General features: G+C 37.2%; 1 protein-coding gene across 3 annotated transcripts in view; it reads right to left on the minus strand.

The window, feature by feature from the left end:
• Positions 1-20,820, minus strand: part of LPIN2 (lipin 2) — a 106,154-nt gene that overhangs the window by 15,693 nt on the left and 69,641 nt on the right. For all 3 annotated transcript variants that reach the window (XM_020970654.2, XM_020970652.2, XM_020970653.2), the window contains exons 7-13: positions 19,480-19,834; positions 16,478-16,577; positions 10,972-11,159; positions 7,388-7,481; positions 6,943-7,012; positions 5,704-5,793; positions 3,716-3,798 (exon numbers count right to left, since the gene is read on the minus strand). In XM_020970654.2, coding sequence (XP_020826313.1) covers positions 3,716-3,798; positions 5,704-5,793; positions 6,943-7,012; positions 7,388-7,481; positions 10,972-11,159; positions 16,478-16,577; positions 19,480-19,834 — 980 coding nt within the window. The remainder of the gene's footprint in view (positions 1-3,715; positions 3,799-5,703; positions 5,794-6,942; positions 7,013-7,387; positions 7,482-10,971; positions 11,160-16,477; positions 16,578-19,479; positions 19,835-20,820) is intronic.

A 20,820-nucleotide genomic window follows, 5' to 3' on the forward strand; every position in this document is an offset into this window, starting at 1 on the left:
CTTGAATACTGCGTTAGGCTAAGGAGTCTGGGCTTTATCAAAACAAATTACTGTATGCATTTATCGATTACAAACAAGCTTAGCATGTTTTCTACTAGGTCAAAATATGCTGCTAGGCTCCTCAAGAAGCTTACTCAAGGAAATACTTCAGGGACTGCTTTAATCTATGGAGGGAAAAAATATCCAAGATATTTTTAGTTAAACTAAGTAAATGCTGCATTTCATTTACTAAATAGCTTTGTATTTAGGAGCTAGGAGATACACAAAAGATTAAATCAGACCTGATCCTTCCCATCACAGTGTTTCAAGTTGAGTAGAGAGATGCAATGTATAAATAAGTTACTACAATACAAAACAGTCCATGATTAAATCTCCATGAGAGATCTACGCTAATTAGTCACTCTGCCATAGAGGTGACCTGGGAATTGAAAGGTTACCAGGGGCTGGGGAACCTGTGGCCTCAAGGCCACATGTGGCCCATATGTGGTTCTCATGTGCATCCATTTGAATGAGTCCAAGTTTTACAGAAGAAGTCCTTTTATTAAGAGGATTTGTTCTGTGAAGTTTGGATTCAGTCAAAGGGCTGCACTTGAGGACCTAGAGGGCCACATGGAGCCTTGAGGTTCCCCACCCCTGGGTTATACCAATGGAGCCCAAGCTTTGGGAGGTTCTATTAAACCTGAAATGCTTTAAGTATGAGTCCAGTAGTGGTTTGTATGTCTGTTATTTTAGGAACAATCTAAGCTGGGAAAGGCTCATCACTAGAGGTTTGCCACCAGTCACTCAACTAGCAATTTATTAAGTATGCACTATGTAGCAGGCACTGAGCTAAGACAAGGGATACAGATAAAGCCAAAACCAACCTAGTAACAAAACAAACAAACAAACAAACAACAACAACCCAGTTCCTGCTCTAAAGGAACTCACAATATGATGGGGGAGACAACATGAAAATAGCTATGTACAAACAAGATACACACACACACACAGAGTGCTAAGTTCAGAGGGATGGTTTATAAGGACAAGTAAAGGCTCACAGAAAGTGGGTCTTTAACTGAGACTTGAAGGAGGCAAAGATGATGAGGGGCAGAGTTCTAAGCCAGCTAGTGAAAACGATCAGAGTTGGAAGACTGAGTTTCATACACAAGGAACAGCAAGGGCTTTGAAAGCTAAAGAGAGGATTTTATATTTAACCCTTGTGGTAATAGGGAGCCACTGGAATTTACTGAATAGGGGGGTAATATATGGTCAGACTTGTGCTTTTGGAAGATCAATTTGACAGCTGAGTGGAAGACAGACTGGAGTGATGAGAGGCTTGAGGCAGGGAGACCAATCATCAGGCTATTTAAATAGTTTTGGCATGAGGTGATGAGGGTCTGCCCCAGGATAGAAGGGGACATTATATATATGTATGTATATGTGTGTGTGTGTGTATACACATACATATATACACACATACATACACACACACACACACACACACACATATGTAGGTATAAACTACAGGACTTTACACCTAATTGTATGATGGGTGGTGCTAGGTCATGATCTTAGATAGTGGTACCCTTGTTGTTAACAGCGAAGTTAGAAAGAAGGGAAAGTTTGGAAAAGAAGATGAATTCAGTGGCGGAAATGTTGAATTTCAGTTGTTTATGGACAGACAGTTAGGGATGTAAGACTGGAGTTTAAGAGAGAGGTTAGGGCTGGACAAGTAGATCTCAGAGTCATGTGTATAGAGATGTATTACTAAAATGATAGAAGCTGATGAAATAGTACATAGATGGAGAAGAGCAGAAGGCCCAGAAGAGAGCCTTGGAAGATCCCTACTGTTAGCAGGAGGGACCTGGTTGAAGATCCAGCAAAGAAGACAGAGTAGGAGTGTTCAGACAGGTATGGGGAAAACTAGGATAGAAGAGGGCCGTGAAAACCTACAGAGAAGAGAGTATCAAGGAGAAGAGGAAATCGGCAGTAGTGTGAAAGGCTGAAAAAAGTTAAGGATGTTGATTCAGAAAAAGACATTAGATTGGGCAATTAAGAGATTATCAATAACTCTGGAGAAAGAAGTTTAGGTTGGACAATGAGGCTGGAAGCCAGACTGCAAAAATGTGAATTTTTCACGTGGTTATTAGCAACTCATGAAGACCATTTGCTATGACTTTGGTGTCAGAAGTGAGAACCCTGATCCCCAAATTACTGAAAGACAAAGGTGAAGAAGAAGTTCTGTCTGACAAGATTATTACCAACTGGGAAAAGCAGTGATGGTTTTATTGAGTGTTTGAAATGGCTTTAAAAGGGCAATTAGGACTTCAAAAAGCATTGAAGGAATTTCAGGTATAGGGAAGAGTATAAACAAAGGCCCAATATCAGCAATGCCTGGGACAGGATGGTGAGCAGTCACTATGGCTACAGTAGAGAGTCATTATAGGAGATTACTATGAGATAAGGGTGGAAAGGTAGGATGGCAGCAGATCATAGAGGGCCTTGAATGTGAGGCTTCTGAATATGAACTTCATTAGGTAGGAAATTTGAGATTACTGAAGGGTTTTATACAGAGGAGTGACATGACGAAATCTTCATATATGGAAGCTTAATCTGGCAACACCATAAAGAATGAATTGAGAAGGGAGAGAGTATAAAGGCAAGAAGACCTAGCAATTGACAATTTTATTTTTTAAGTTCTACTCTTATTTCTTTCTCAAGCAAAAACCAGGAAACATAAATGGTGCCTTATACAAGGAGAGCAACATTAACTTGTCAATGATCTTTTAGCTTTGGGTTTTTTTTTAATAAGTGCCAAAATTACTCTACCACCTTCACAGTCTCACACACATATGAACTAGTTGGAAATCCTAAATAATTAATCAGCATTTTTCTTTGGCTAATTAGGCTATCTTTCCTTGACTCCTACAACCTGAATGTAATTAAAACCTGTCCATGATTTGCTATTGTCTTACTATATTTTTAGCTCAGGTAACTAAGGTCTGCTGATGCCTTTTGCAAGGGATATCTGAATTTTGAAAAGGTATAGTTTAAAGAGAAAATTTAACTGCTCCTATTGAATTCAAAAGCCAAGAACACCCCCTAAAGATTTTATTCACAATCTTAAAATAGGAAGATGAAGGAATAAGAAAATGATAAAGTAAGGTCTAAGGTTACTATGTTAAAGAATTGAGGGAAAGGAGGATGAAGAAAATTTAAATGGGGAAAAGGCAGAGGCAATGGAGGAAATTCTGCAGGAACGCCAATTTTTGGTACTAACTAAAAGAAAAATCTGGTGGTTCAACTCTAGCCTCCACACTGGTTTGATTTTACTAGTGCCAACTATAGAGGCAAGGAGTAAAGTTTGCTTCTTCAAAGAAATGGTATCTTAAGGGGTACAGCATCTAGTCCTCTCAGGTTCTCTTCTTTTGTATCTTTTTAAACAAGTGCTATTTTAAAGGCAATCCTTCAAATTCAAATACTTAATCGGTCTGTTACAGCATACCGTATGTTCATCATCTGACTTCACATGTTTTTAGAAAAGTCAAAGTGAGCACCTTCTAACTAAGTAATTCAAAACAATTTCCAACTAAGGACATCCAAAAAACCTTTCCAGCCCCAAATCACAGAATGATCTCCTCTGAATCTTTGAAAAATAGCAGTCAATTTATTTAGTCCAGAGAAAGAGGAAAACAAATCAAGTAAAATGCTCAGGTAATAATGAAAAGGCACTCACCTTATATTTGTTTGTTCTTTTGCATTCATTGGTAAGTCACTTGCTTGTGGAACCTCAGATTTCCCTTCTTTGGCCTCTGGTGGCTTAAAAACACACAGCACACACATACAATGTACCACACTAATAATGGCAGAAGAACAAGGTCGTCCAGGCCAGATTCATGAATGCCTTTGATAGAAGGCACATCCCTTAGAAGTGATCATCTAGTCTCTTACTGGTGGAACATTTGCTTCCTGAGCTACTTCACAAAAGAGCTATTCCAAGGGTGGACTCTTACTGTGAGAAAGCTCTTCTTCCTTACAGTGAAACAAAATCTGCCTCCCTCTAATTTCAACCAGCAGTGAACTGGTAAATGTTTTAAAAAAATGACTTTCTAAGGGGAAAAAAACAATGTACACAGGACACATTTCAAAGTTTAATCTGCATTATTATTTTCTCCATCACTTTCTTAATTCTAGACAATGAATGGAACAACATTGGTAGCATTTGCTGATTTCTGAGTGTCAATACTCAACACAGAAGTTACTCAAAGTTGTTCTTAAAACAATATTGCTGTTACTGTATACAGTGTTCTCTCAATTGAGGGACTAAATAATTTTGGCTATTAGAAATACACAAATTAAAAATAAAAGACATATAAAGAGAGATGTATCTCTGTATCCAGAGAAAGAACTGATAAACAGAAGTTTGTATAGAATTTTATATCTCTCTCTCCATATATATATATAGTGTATATATGTATATACACACACATACACATACATATGTCTGTGTGTATACATATACATATGTACATATGTGTGTCTAATGGTAGCCATCTCCAGGCAGGGGGTGGGGAGGGAAGAAAATAAAAGAAAAAAAAAGAATTTACATGATAAGGAGGGAATAGGAGGGAATAGCAAGTTGTACATGATAGATTTGCAGTTATAGGTGCAATCATATTTTTTATTGTCCTGTGCTATGGAAATGCTTGTTTTGTTCCCTGAACTGAAAATTAAATTAAAAAAAAAATCCAACACAGAACATTTAACAATACAAGCTGGCTTCCCCACAACCCTGACTTTAACCCACTGGTGTTACTTCTATCCTTTGGAGCCACAGAGGATAAACTTAATCTTTCTTACAGGTAATAGATTTCAAATATATGAAGAGCATTCTTGGACTTCCTAAATCTTCTTTTCCTTTAGCCTAAACTTTGCCTGCTCCTTTCCCTGTCTCTTCCAACTCAGCAAGTGTTCCTTTGTGCCAGAGATTCAAAAAGAGGCAAGGGAGGGGGGAGAGAAACAAAATCAGAATGGGTCAGCAAAACCAAACAACAACACGTTTGCTAGTATATGCAATATTCCTCACTTACAGTCTCCTATCTCTCTAATGAAGGAAAAGAGGCGCATTATCTCATTTCTTCTTTGGGACCAAATTGGATCATTATAATTACATAGTGTTCAGTTTCAGTGAAATGTCTTTCTAGAAGAATTCTGGAGATAAAATTGCTGTGTAAAGTATAGGTCTCCGACCCTCCTAACTCTGCTGTATACTTTCATTTTATAAAAGGAGCCATTTCTTATTTTTGAATTTCAGAGGCTGTAGCAGTAGTAGTAAAAGGAGGAGGAGGAAGAGGCAGAGGAGGAGGAGGAGTGAGAGTGAGAGTGAGAGTGAGAGTAGGAGTAGGAGTAGTATGGGTTTGTTCCAGGGAGGGTTATGTATGGAAGTACTATTACCTTTCCAGTAGATTCAATATGAACTCTCCAAGTTCACCACTTAGGGAACTTTTTTTTTTTAAACAGCCAGGGAGAATGATTAGCTGTAGTTTCATTTAGGTCAAATCAATAAATATTTATTAAGTACTCATGTACAAAATCATGGGGAGAAAAAAAGCTGAAACAAAACACATGCCCATGCCCTTGGGCAGCTTAAAATCTTAATGGCAGAGATAATACTGTACACAAACTCTATAATTAAATTAGAAAAAGGTACAAAGGTATCCTTACCTGTTTGGCCATATTCTCCTTTTTGCGCCAGAACCACCATCTCCCAGACTTCTTTGGCATTTTGTCTTTGACCCAGGATTCAACCGTAGCCTAAAAGCGTTCAGTCCAAGTTATTTCAAACACTTTACCAATTATGTAAGACTCAGTTACCTTCTATTTACCTGTTACAGGAGGTGAATCACTCTATACTAGGCTATCTTTTCCCCTCTTGTTACAATTTCTTCTAGGCTGACAGTTCAGGCTTTTAAAATCAACAGACCTGCCTTAATCACAAAGTTCTTACATGACTGGAGGTTTCTTGAGGCTTTAGCGACTTGTTTCACCTGTTCTATCTGGTCCTTTCCCCACAGGCAGGCCCCAAAGTTTGATGTTGGGTGGCCACATAATATGGAAGTAGTAATGTGGAGATCGAACATAGTAACAGTGTACTGTACCTGATAGGTAGGCAAAAAAATCTCCTTGACCTATTCTTGGGTAGATTCCTCCCAGGAAACTGAGCTGATGAAATAATCTTTGTGAACAAGTTCAAAATTTGCCAGGTCCATCGGTCTGTAAAATCTCTCCTGGTCTTACTGATGCTGACACCATTCCTTTGCTAGCCATATCACCTTCTTCTATAAATTCATCCATATTAATAGACTGAGAAAATAGTTGTTCAACTTTGAATTGACTCTTATAGCAAATACACTCAAATTCTGTGCACAAGTATGGATTGCCAAGCAATAAAAAGAAGGGATAGAGTTGTTGTTTTTTAAAATTTCTTCTAGATCAATTAAATTTATTTATATGGTAGAACAGAGAAACTGGAACTGCAGTCTGGAGGATACTGAGTTCCAATCCTACTCCAGATATTTAGCCCGGTGACCCTGGGCAAGTCACATAACTTTTCTTGGTCCCAGTTTCCTCAACTGTAAAATGGGGATATTAACAGCACCTGCATCACAGGGCTGTTTTGAGGACCAAAGGAGATAATCTATGTAAAGCGCTTTGCAAAACTTAAAGTGCTCTCAAGATTCTAGCTGGCTATTATTTAATCTCATTGCCTGATTTCTTTGTGGTCCTAGGGTGTGCTACTTTGCATAGCTGTACTGAACTGTGAATCTTTTACAATATTTGGTCTTACATAACCCTCTAAGAATGAAAAACATTCAGTACACAAGTGTATACATTTGGGTGCTTTGCAAGTGCCATCCATATTACACTTTCTAAAGGTAGCAATACAGTATTGGGACAGCTTACCTTGGGCAAGCTCTTCTGGAACACTTGTAAGCTTAGGATCATGGGAGCAGCCAAGGCCCAGTTATAGTACCTGTCATAAACACAAATTATTGGTGAGCAACTATTAGATGATTCAGTGGGAATTAATTTTAAAACATGCAGAACAGCCTATTTGTGTTGGGAGGTAAGAGGATTAGTTAAATTTTTTTTTGCTGCATGAGTAATACTTGCTTTAAGCCAAATTGCTCTGGAAATGCAATATTCAATAAAAAAGAAAATAACATTCATTTCAACACTTTATTTTCAAATAAATGTGGTTCAAGTTTGAATTTGCATTTCAAAGTCATTGCCTATTTGTTTATTCAAATTAGATGATGTACTTCAAGAAAAGTAGCAAAGTTTCATCAAGATTTCAATGCCATTTCCTCTCACTTAAAAAAAAATCATAGAAACACATGATATTTACCGGTTATAGATCCGTATCACTAGATTAGGATTATCTATAAGTCCAGGGTTTTCTGCAAATTCATGGTAAGTAATGATATGTTCCATGAATTTTTCTGAAAGGCAAAAAAAAATTTGATCACTTTGGTTAGAGAAATAAAACTATCACCAAGTCCCTATAACCCAAAAGAAGTCGAGCTGATTTCCTCTACTTGTGAATATTAAAATTCTACAAGAGAATTTTCAGATAGGCATAGAAAAGGTTTTTACTGAACTTCCGTATTCATGAAAATCAGTCCAGAAACATTTTCACAGGAAACAAGGAAGACTCATATCCCAGTTTCCCTTTCCTCTTACATAATCCCAAACCCCACTAAGGAAAAAAAGGAGAAACGAGAATGGCAAAGACCTTTATATAATGTATCACAGATGAGTCCATCTAGAGGAGCAAAAATCTATTAAAGAACAACTAGGAACTATCACTAAACCACAGTGTGATGAGAAGAACCTCTTTAGTAACTGGAGATCATGCCTTTGGGGAAACAAAAGTAGATTGTATTCTAAGTTTAGAGTTAGAATATGTGCTATGTCATAAAATAATTTCAGTATCATGTAATTTCTTATTTAGGAGGCATATTGCAGACTGTATTTCTCAAACATTTGGGGTCAAGAAAGTCATTCATTGGGTAAAAAAAAATATTTGTATACTATTATCTCCCCGAAAGATTAGCAGGAGCCTAGAACATGACGAAGTCACCCAGTACTGACTAGACAGGGGTACTGGAAGTACATTTAGTAGAAAAATGTGGACAGGTGTCATGTGAGGAGTAAAATGATGTGGGGGAGGTGAACAGTAAATGGGTACTGACGTCTGAAATCCCAGCGAAGTAATAAAGAAATGGTGGCCCTGGTTACTCCATGCTGATGGTGCAGTTTTCTTCTATGAGAGCCAGGATAGTTGAGTTTGATAGAGGATTCACCCTTGGGTTCTGATCCCTAAAGGGAGAATGCTCACTAGCTGCTATGAGAAGACTGAAAGAAAGGGACTAAAATGAGACTGCTGTAGATGTGATTAAAACTCTGCTATGAATTTACATGAACTGCATTTTTTTCTCCCACTGTGTCATGGACACATGGGGAAATGGATGAGGATCTGACTCTCTTGAAGGAAATGGAAACGAAGTCTCTGGGGATGGGCACTGAAAATTCTTGCTACCTGATTTCACTTCCTTGTTATTAGCTTGCTATTATCCTCTTTCATTAAGTGTTATCTGCCATCTTGCTTGACCTGCCCAAAAAATTTTGGGTAGGACTAGGGAACTATGGATCTGAACAGGTGAGGTATCCAAACAAGTACCAGGAACCTGGGTGTATCTGAGAAAGGATCTACACTTAAAAATAAAACTACTAATTCTGGGGCACAGAGTACAGAGAAAAAGCGTCATTTAGTCCTTGCTACATGTTGATCTTGTATCCATTTGGGCAACAGGCTCCAATTTCCTTCATTCCCTTTCTTCTAAGTCCTGACTAAAAAAACAAAAGCAAATTCAAAAAACATCTGCTTTTCATTTTTTAAGGGAGAATTTCTCTCCCAAAACACTGAGAAAGGATAAAACATTCACATAGGAAGATTTCATATTTTTTTTCCCCTTTGGCATACTAAATAAAAACAACTTTATAACTAGGCTAATTTCACTAATATTTAAAATGACTCCACAAACATGTTTAAGTAAAGGATAATGAAACTCAAATTCATACTCCCAACCTACTTGACTGTGCCTCTTGAATCAAACCAGTAAACACGCTGCAATCTAATAGTATACAAATCACATCAGAAATGGAGAGGGGGTGGAGGATGGGGTGCACAACAAATTCTCTGTAAACTCTGAAATGACCTCAAGGAGAGAAATGAGGAGGTAGTTGTAGAGTGAAGCTAGCCAGAGGACCTTCAAATCAAAACTCGGTGAGAAATAAACTGTCAATTTATATCTCACTCCATTTACTACAAGTAATGGAAAGAGGATCTTGAATTAAAAGGAAACCCGACCAAAGGGCTATTGACCAAATTCAGAAATTTTATTTAAGGGCTTAAAGTTGACAGAAGGAAGGGATGACCAAAAGCGCTGAAGCTGTTTTTGTAACTGCACACTTGGGCGCTTTCTCCCTATTGATTGAGGATGCCTCAACACAGAACTAAAAAGTCACTGGTCTTGGGATATGCAAAGCTGAGCTGAAGTCCTGGCTCAAATGTTTACTAGCCAATGTCCCTATGCCTTCTAAATACCATGATCCTAGTTGTGTGACTATAGGCAAGTCATGTAAATTCTCTGCACCTCTGTGTTCCTGGTGAAAAATAGGGATAATATGATTTATACTGCCTACTTTATAGGGTTAATGTGAAGAAAGCACTTTTAAAATCTTATGGCACCAGATAAATTTGTGTTTTTCTTCTACAGGAGAAGCCCTTACACCAGGAAGGTGGAGCTTTTCCCACAGCTCCTCGGACAATTACTAAAACCAAGGCAGAAACTAACTGAAAAGATCACTTTCCTAACTGAAAGATTACTGAATACAGAGGCCCTCAGGAGGTTTGTGTTTTTTTCTGCTCTTTTCAAAGTCTACTCTTCCTGAGGAGACCTTTTCCTTTCCCACTCCAAAGATGAAAAAAACAAAAATTATGATGATTGCTAAATCACTGTGTTGTTGACAAATTCTTTTACAGGTGGGGAGTCAGATTAGATGGCCACTGAGATCTCCAACTCCAAAATATCTGCCTCTCAGCGTTCCTGGCTTCTGTCAAGTCCCTACTAAAACCCTGCCTTCTATGAGAAGCCGTTCCTGATCCCCCTCGATGCTAGCGCCTTCCCTCTATTGATTATCTCCCATTATATATGTTGTTATATATGTTGTTTCTATGTAGTTGTTTTCATGTTGTCACCCCCATTAGACAATGACCTTCTTGAGAATGGGACTGTCTTTTGGTTTTCTTTGTATCCCTGGTCCTTAGTACACTGCCTGGCACATAGCAGGCACTTAATAAGTTTACTGGCTGACTGACTCTTTGTGAATGTGGGGAAAGTAACTTGTTCAACAATCTCAACCTATCAAAGATTCAAATAAGTAAAGCTCCATGAACTATACTTTGCTAAAGACTCATGTCTTTGATATCAATCCCATTTGATACTTTACAGGTATATTATATGTAGGCATGTCCTATTAGTACAGATTTTAAAAATAAGATACATGCTGTTTTCCTATCGCTCCTTCTCAACTTAATTATAAATAAAAGAAAATTAAAACCTCAAAACAAGTATGTATATAATAATCAGCAAAACAAATCCCCAAGCTGGCCATGTCCAAAAACATATGTTTCGTTCTGCCTTTTAAGTCCATTACCCTTCTGTTAGGAGGTGGGTGGTGTGCTTTACCCTTTACCTCTAGAATTATCTACCAGAAACACTTTTTTAAAAAAAGCAGCATCCTAAACCATTATTATGGGGAAGGTGTAAAGCTATGATGGGGTTTGGTGACAGATTGTAAACAGGGATATAAACTCAGATCTGTTTTTTCTTTTTGAAGTGAAGACAGGGTCCTCCTGTTACATACCTTTTGATATCTCTCCATTCTCACTGAGGCCCCCACAAAGTGACAGGGTCACATCAGGCAAGTCCATTGCAGAATCAGAGAGGCATTCTGTGCCACTGTCGGCAGCTGCACTTCCCACTGACTGAGGAGACTGAGAGCCAGACAAAGTATCAGACTCCGTCCACTGTCTAGAACCTGGATCAGAATCACTGGAAGAGGAAAAAACAAAATCTATTCATCTGACATAGTTACACAGATTTACCATACTATATTCAATAGAGTGGTAACTTCATTCTAGATCAAATGATATCACATATCACATTGTGACCCTGGGCAAACCCATGTTTGCCTCAGTTTCCTCATCTGTAAAATGGGCTGGAGAAGAAAATGGCAAAGCATCCCAGTATCTTTGCCAATAAAACCCCAAATGAGGTCATGAAAAGTCAGACACAACTAATCAACTAAACAACAACAACCTAAATAGAGACTACTTTTAATTGAAGATTTCATTAAATTGTAAGCTTCTTGAGGGCAAGGACTATCTTTTGCCTCTTTTTGTATCACCTGTGCTCAACACAGTTCCTGGCACAAAGCGGACAATTAATAAATGTTTACTGGTTGATTGATACTAATTGCACTCTCTCTGCCTGGAAACGGTATCTGGATCTCAACTTTTATCAGAAGGAGGGAAGTCCTAGTGTAGAAACTTCCTCTAGGTTAGCAATTCATGTGTAACTCAGGAGAGTTATCTAGAGCCCCTAAGAAGTTTGTCTACAGAAGTTGTCCAGAGCCACTTTAAGAAGCTAAGTAACTTGCCCATGGTCACAAAGCTAGAATATGTCAGGATTTGAATCTAGGTCTTCCTGACTTCAAGGTGAGTCTTCTATCCATTACTTTATCTTGCCTCAATAAGACCATGAAATCTAGAATATGCACTTATTTATTAAATGGTTTAAAAACATACTCATTGCTAGTCTTATCTACATCATGTAGCTGATTTTAAAATCCCCCAAAGAGCACTAAGGCAGAAACATACCACACATACAAAAGGCAGGTAAACATTGTACACGTTCACTGAAGCCATTCATAAAACAAGGCAAAAATGTCAATTACCTTTGCAGTCTTTCTGATTTTAATTAAAGGGGTAAAAAAGGAGAAGTACTTATTTAGATTTCCACAATGAAAATTACAGTGTCATTAAAAAGAGCATGATATTTAGAAACAGTTTGATCCTAAAATCCTGGAAAAAGTAGAAGTACTTTATTATCCTGCAGAAAATTACTATGGTTTTTGAGAGATTACTTGAAAACTGTACTTTCCTAAACTGTGCTCATCTCAAAAGGCTGAAAGATTGGAGATAGAGAAAAAGAAAATTCCCAAGAGTTTAGACATCCTTAAGAAAAGGAAAGATTTTAAAGAAATAAACAGGGGCAAAATTGCTTTTATATTAACAAGAATACTAATGACATTCAACTTTGGGGATACAGGGGGACTACGGCCTGTACTTAGAAGCTGATCAACTCAATTTGTGAAGGATACTATGGTAGGTATTGGTTATGCTAAACCAAAAATGAAACAGTCCCTGACCTCAAGGAGCTTATATTTTATTGGAACCTAACAGAAATATCTGTTGAAAATTGTTTTAAAAAATAATTGCAAATTAGTGAGAAATTGGAAAAGAAAAACATAATTTGCTTAATTCTCTTTACATATTTAGGAACATGTATTATCCTAACTAGCAAATATTACCATATTACCAATATTGCAGACACATTTAATCCAAACAACTAAAGAACCTACACTAATTGTGATACAGATAATTTAAATAAAGCAAATGCCTCTATGAGACATTTTACTAAGCACTACCAAAAGTGATTATTGTAGAAATAATTCAAATTACTTAATAGCTGATAGATAAAATCAACATATGAGTACCAGTGAATTTGTCATTTACCACATCAGAGAAAAATCTCAAAATTAAGCAACAGGTTGACAAGTATTTCATAAATGGATATTTCAAAATTTAACCCAAAAAAGTAGAGAGCTACACTAAGTGAGTTTTTCTTTGTCTATTTCTCACTTTAATGGCGAAGTTGTCCAGTTTCTGTCCTTTAAAAAATAACCAATACTGACTAGAAAGTCAAGACTGAAGTTAAATCAGATCAATAGGATTATTCTCAAGAGAAGTAATGACAGGCACTCAGAATACAAAAGGTACATCTCCCTCACTAATCCTCCAAACAAGGATAAACAAGTAGGTTGTGAGAAAGATAAATTCTATGCCAGCCACCTATATTAAGGATGGAATAAAATGCCATATAACCAAATTCATGATTTGGAGAGGTATTTTATAATAAATTTTGCTGTTTACTTGTCAGCTGTCCTGTGTGACAACGATAACAAAATTAATAAGCCTTTAAGACATGCTTGTTATTTTAGATAGTGGAAGAAAAGAGAATGGGGCAGCATATGTTATTTGGAAAATACTGCCAAAGGGAGAAGCCCACATAAGAATGTGGATGGTAGGTCTAATAGTCAAATTATGAGGTCTAAAAATAAGAGCTGAAAGTCAATATGCCTTAATGGAGAATGTAGTTCTTAGAGTCATAAGGACCTGGGTTCAAGTTATGCCTTTAACACATACTAGTTGTGTGAACATTTAATATAAACTAGCTGTTTGGTTTTTGTTATTGACACCAGGCAACTTTCTAAGACTAAATTAAAGAGGAGTTTCTGACTTTGTAGTAGCATAGAGCAATGGAGGGAGTTTCCTTACCAGGAGACTTGTGTTGACACAGATCTGAACAAAATAACAACTGGCATTTATATAAATGTTCACAGATAACAAAAGGCTGTACATGTGTTATCTTATTTGGTAATTCTAGGGCAGCAGCGCTTCTCCCCCCCCCCATTTCTGCTGTCATCCCTTTACCTGAAAAGGGAAACATAAGCCTTGTGGTTGCAGATTCCTTGTGCACAAGTACACAAGTTATTTTTATTCTCACTATTATCTAAGTACTGAGGAATAATGGAGAGAAAAATATGGTAATGCACGGGCATTTTATCTTTCTAGTTTTAAGGTATTTGAGGTTGTTCAGTCCTCTCACCTTATCTTGCAATATCATATGCTCTCAATAAATATCAGTTCAATTAACCAATTGAATTGGATGATCAAAAATGAAACAAAGCTATTAGAACCTGGGGTAGAATTGAAATTTTTCAATAAATTTTATGGACCATTCACAAGTTGAATAAAATGAAAGTTCGCAGGATCATACTTTTGGTGCTCATAGATATCATCTAATTCCTTCATTGGTACAGATGGGGAAATCGGACTCAGAGTTAGTGGTTTGCTTAACATCACCAGGAGCACAAAGAACCAGGATTCTAACTTCTTTTTTTGCTAAATACAGGTCTTCTGACTCTAAATTCTACGCTTCTTACAAGTTAAGCCCTATTATTACAACATTCATCAGTTTTCTATTTCAAACAGAAAATTACATACAAAAATTCAATTATACTGAACTACTACCATATACAAAGATTCATCCCTATGGCTTGGTATGGTTTCATGTGACAATTTAATATTCCATGAGAGAATAGGAAATATTTTAATATATTTAATTGTAGTAACATCCTTCTCAATAGAAATATAATGATATAACAATATAATGATTTCAAGGACAAATTCCCTGAATACATAAAAAGTTTAAATAACTTTTTAAAATAGTACAATTTAAAAAATATTTAAATAGTACAAACTATATTTTAAATTTCTGTGTTCTTTCGAAATTAAAAAAAAGAGGGGGGAGAATGAAAAAAGGAAGAAGAAAGAGAAGCAGCACTGTGCAGTAGGAAGAACACTGGATTTTGTGGCAAAGGATACAGGTTTGAATCCTGGTGCTGATACCTGTGTGACCTTAGGCAAAGCATTTCATTCCATTCATCTCAGGTTCCTCATCTACAAAATGAGGACTAGACTGGACTAGACTAACCATTCTCAAAATATGGTCTGGGTATGACTGAGAGTACCAGGATTTTTTCAGGGGGTCTATGAGTTCAACACTATTTTCATAATAATACTTAGATGTTTAAATGTGCACACCCTTTGACCCAGCAATAGCACTTCTAGGGCTGTATCCCAAAGAGATCATACAAATGGGAAAAGGACCCATATGTACAAAAATATATTAGCTCTTTTTGTGGTGGCAAAGAATTGGAAATTGAGGGGATGCCCATAAATTGGGGACTGGCTGAACAAATTGTGGTATATGAATGTAACAGAATACTACTGTGCTATAAGAAATGATGAACAGGCTGACTTCAGAAAAACCTGGAAAGACTTATATGAACTGATGCTGAGTAAAGTGAGCAGAACCAAGACGACTTTGTACACAATAGCAGCCATGTTATGCAATGACTAAGAATGTTAAACTGAACCCTTCTCAGCATTACAAGGATCTAAGACATCTCCAAAGGCCTCATGATGGAAAAAAGCTATCCACATCTAAAGAAAGAACTATGGAGTTTGAATGCAGATGGAAGCATACTATTTGCTATTTTTTTTCTTCTGTTATGCTTTGTTTCCTCTTTCTGGTAGTTCCTCCTACTGGTTCTAATTCTTACTTACAACATGACTAATATGAAAATATGTTTAATAAAAATGTATATGTAGAGCCTATATCAGATTGTGTGCCGTCTTGGGGAGGGAGAGGGAGAAAAATTTAAAACTCAAAAGTTTATGGAAGTGATTGTTGATAATTCAAAATAAATTAATTTAAAAAGTAATATAAAGATGTTTTCATCTTTAATACTGTAAATATTGATAGATATAAGCCACATAAACAAAAGCTCCTGAGGAGGTGCTCAATAATTTTTAATAATGTAAAGGAACCCTGAGGCTAAATATTTGAGAACCACTGGCCTAGATGATCTCTAAATACACAAAATAACTACTGAAACATTGCTTAAAAAATGTTTCTAATCAGCCACCAGGGTAAGCCTGCTTTAATAAACAGAAAGGGTTGCCTTGTAAAGTGGTACTATTTGCATATCCTGTGCTAAAAGTCATTCATAATACTATTTCCTTTAAATAAGTTGATAAAGCTACCTAACTTTGTCCAGACAATTTTAATTTGCTTAACAAAACTTCTTCTATAAATAGATGCAAAACACTGCAGTTCATGTAGATTGTGAAAAATTTAAATTACTGTAACCCAGGTTAATAAGATTTTGCTGTACTTCTGGCTATTGGGGTCAGGAATGACCACAACTGGCACTTGGGATCAGATTTTTGGTGCCTGTCTGCTAATCACAAAGTTAAAAAAGCATACAGAGGCTGAAAACAATAGCAAAAACATAGTATGATTTCTACATTTTCTAAACTCAAAGCAATCATCAGTTCTGGTCTAATATCTTTTATTCCCATTCTTATCTTTCTGAATGGCTTATACTTCATTCTACAACTAACTGGAGTATCAGATAGTTTGAGAGCTGTCTTCCCTAAGAGTGTAGTTAAATACAATACCTTTTGGGGAAATAGAGCGCTGCAACTTCAGGTTCCAAGGCTTTTAGGTCATCTAGGTAAATATCATCAGGCCCCTGGTGCTGGCTTCTCTTGTGGACACCTGTTATCACAATTAGGATGTTTTTAATGAAAAGCATGAAAATCATAGCATGTAAGAGCTGAAATTTATTTCAACTCCTACCCAAAGCATAAATATAGTCAACAATATCTCCCCCTAATGGTCAGCTGGCTTCTACATGAAGCCTTTTAGCAAGGAACTCACTTCATGCTTCTTCTCTCTCCATCTACTTCCCTCTACTACGAATCTGCCCAAATTACTGACTGTAATATTAAGCAGGAGAGGTTCCAGGAGAAGTTTGTGTAACTCTATTAGAAACCACTATCCTTCCAAGTTGACACAAATCCACTAATCAACACCGTTATGCATCCTTTCAATCAGTTTTGAATTAGCCTGACTACTAGGATTCAGTCCACAGGCAAAAGCCAGCTATTATTTTGGTATTCACTTAAAACCTTCAAAGTAAATAGACTGAGACTATTGTCAACAGTGAAATATGGAGGGTGGCGTTTGCATTCTGCATTTCTTGAAGCAGCCTAAATTTGGATCTTCAAAGGGCTCGACAGGACTGAAAATAAGTGATTATGCAGAGCAGACACCATTTATAAATTTGAACTGTCAAGGTTCTGCCATGATTGCGACACAGCAGAGACTTTTTCTATAGCTGATCAGGGGTTTTCACAAAGCTGCCTATGGAAATGTCATGTTAACAACTGTAACAACTGTAACCTCCTTAGTAACGATATGCTTTACACTTTATTGAACAGTTGGTATGGTGGAAAAAGCACAGGTCTAGGATTCAGAAGACCCGAATTCTATAATCCTTGTTCTACAATTTTCGAGTTGTAGGCAATTAACCTACCTGAGTCCCAGTTTCCTTTCTTCCTTTTTTTTTTTTAAAGGCAACAATAACACATTAGGATCAAATGTGGACTTAGCACAGTGCCTTTCTTATAGTTAAGTGCTCAACAAATGTTTAATAAGTCAAATGAGATTATTGTTAACATATATAGAAGTCTCCTAACAGTTACAAAGCTACTATGTGAATAGAAGGTTATTATTTTACTCTTTGAGAAAGGGCAAACTAATATTTGGGGTTTTTTTGGCCAGGCAATGGGGTTAAGTGACTTGACCAGGGTCAACACAGCTAGTAAGTGCTATGTGTCTGAGGCCGGATTTGAACTCAGGTCCTCCTGACTTCAGGGCCGGTGCTCTATCTGCTGTACCACCTAGCTGTCCCCCACTTTTAAATCCTATATATATATATTTTTTTAATTTTTAAAAGTTTTTTTTTTTAATTTTTAGGCAATTGGGGTTAAGTGACTTGCCCAGGGTCGCACAGCTAGTCAGTGTCAAGTATCTGGTCTGAAGCTGGATTTGAACTCAGGTCCTCCTGACTTCAGGGCCGGTGCTCTATCCACTGCGCCACCTAGCTGCCCCTAAGGGCGAACTAATATTACAGGTGAGGACAGAAGGTTATCACATTTGTCAGTATAATCATGGCTCAATCTAGATGTGAGAACAATTCTCTTTCTTGGTTCAGAGCTCTATTTACTGCATTATACTGATTCTTTGGACAAGAATCATAGGAACCAAAGATAATTATGACAAACTTGCTTATTAAACATATAATACCAGAAAAGAATCTTAAAAAAAAATTTTGGCCAACTATATAGTAAGTTTTCTACATAATTCAATAGCTGATGTTTAATGGACATTTTTATATAGCTTTAAGGTTTCCAAAGTCCTTTGCATATCTCCCTTTGTTTCACAGCAACCCTTTGAAATAGGTAGTAGGCGTTCTTTTCCATCTTATAGAAGAGGTAACTGAGGGGCAGAGAGGTTATCTGGTTTGACCACAGTTAGATAGCTAGAATGTAAAAGAGGGAGGATTTGAACCCAGGTTGTTTGTTTAACATCAGCTGTTTCCTTATATACTTCTCCTCAAGCCCATTCAACTCTCTTCCATGTTGATTAAGCACAACTATCTGGAAAAGCAAACAAGTTTGACAAGCTATGTCATATTCTGTACCTGAAGTCTCCTACCTTATTCCTGAAAGGACTGTATTACATCTTCTATTTCCCAGGACTAAATATTGTTTATTGCAATTAATTTGAGATTAACTGCTTTTTAGTGATGTGTTAATTTACATTCCTATTGTCATTATGTATGCTGCTTTTGGTTCATTTTGTTTACCCTTCACCAATTTATAAAAAGTCTTTCCATGTTTCTCTGAGCTCCTCCTTATACTCCATTTCTTATGGGACAATAATAATATTCCTTTACAATCACACTACAATTTGGTCAGCCACTCTTCAATTAATGGACAATCACTTTGTTCCTATTTTTTGACACAACAGAATACTGCCATAAGTATTTTGTACTGATCTCCTTTGGGCATATACTCAATAATGGGTTTACCAGGTCAAAGGCTGGGAATAGTTGAGTGATTTTTCTCCCATAATTACAATTGTTTCCTAGGCACACCAGCAGTTCAGAGCTCCACCAACAAGGTATTAGTGTTCTGTCTTCTCACTATTTTTCCACAATGACCACTTTCATTTAAAAAATTATCTTTACCAATTTGATGAGTGTGAGGGTGAAACCTCAGTGTTGTTGTTTTAATTTGTATTTCTCTTATATTTGGAGTATTATTCCAAATGGTAGATGGTAGTTTGCATTTCTTTTGAAAATGGTTTGTTCACATCCTTTGCCATTTCTATTCTGTCCCCTGACTCCCCTCTGTAATTTAAAACAGAAAGCTTTTGTTCTTAAAAGTCTCACTGATTTGGCTAGTTTCTCAGGGCTTCACTTCACTTTTCATGTGGCGATCTAATGGCTCTGTTATAAGCTCAGCCCCATACGGTCTGAAAACCAGACTATCAAAATGATCTACCATCTACGTTCAGGACTGTTAATTCCAAGTTAAGAGCAAATGAATACCTTTCTTCTTTGATGGGGAATCCAGTTTAGTGACTGGCTTTATTTCTGATGATGGAGGCTCCGCTGATGGGCTAGGGAGAGGATCTGCATCTAACATAGATAAAATTTGTGAGCTTTCGAGAGGAGGTTCAAGGATTGCAGAAGCAGCAGAAGTTGTCTCAGCCGTCTCCCTCATCTGAGTACAGAGTGCCCGTGGCTTTGGTTTTACTATTGTACACACAGTGTCTTCCAATGAAGCATCCTTCTCAACTTCATTTACCAGGTTATCATCATTGGGGATGACCCTAAAATGAGTATTTTCTGATGGTGTGATGGTAGCCGTTCGAGGGTGATCTGATCTCTCTTTCTTGCTGATCTGAAAAAGATAGGCTGTAGTTGTTAGCAAAAAGAGAACTGTCAACTCTGTTACTCCTGGAATGACTTTCTCCTGACCTCTAGTCTCCCATCACCAAAAGCCTATTTACCATCTCAAACTGGATGTCTCACTGATATATTAAATTCAATATGCCCCAAACAAATCTTCTTTTCTCCCCCAAACCTTTCCCTTTGCCAAATATAAATTACTGTTGAGGGTGCCATAACCCTTCCAAGTCACCCAGCTTCAAATCTAGGAGTCATCCTTGATTCCTCAATCTCTCATGCCCTCCCCATCCAATCTATTGCCAAATTCTGGCATTTCTACCTTTGTAACTCCCTTGCATATTCCCTCTCTGACACAGCCCAGCAGTAACGGTATAGACCCGTATCACCTAACGCCTAGACTACTAGCCTGCTGATCTCCATACTTGTCTCTCCCTACTCCAGTCCAACCACTCAATTGCCAAAGTGATCTTCCCACAGTGCAGGTTGGATTCCCCTTGCTTGCAACACAATAAACTCTAGTGACTCCCTATTCCTTCCAGCATCAAGTATAAAATCCTCTGATGTTCACAACCTGGCCCCTTCCTAACTTTCCAATCTTCTTACACTTTGCTCCCCTTCACATATTCTATGATCTAGAGACATTGATCTTCTTGTTATTCCCTATATGTAACACTCTGTTTTGTGATGCCACACTTTTTTTTTTCTGGTTGTTCCCATGCCTGGAATGTGCTATTTCATCTCTATCTCTTAGCTTTCCTGGTTCCTTTAAAGGTGAACTCAAATCTTACTTTCCACTAAGAAGCCTTTCCAGTACAATCCTCTCTTCCCTCTTAAATGCTACAGCCTTCCCTCTGAGATTACCGCAAATTTACCCTGTCTATATCTCACATATATATAGTTTATCAATGTTGTCTCTATGACTAAAATGATATACTTGATGGGAGAGACTGTTTTTCTCTTTATTTTCCCAGCACTTAA

The sequence above is a fragment of the Phascolarctos cinereus genome, unplaced genomic scaffold, assembly GCF_003287225.1.
Source record: "Phascolarctos cinereus isolate Bilbo 61053 unplaced genomic scaffold, phaCin_HiC Scaffold_4;HRSCAF=312, whole genome shotgun sequence".
In the NCBI taxonomy this organism is placed as follows: Eukaryota; Metazoa; Chordata; class Mammalia; order Diprotodontia; family Phascolarctidae; genus Phascolarctos; species Phascolarctos cinereus.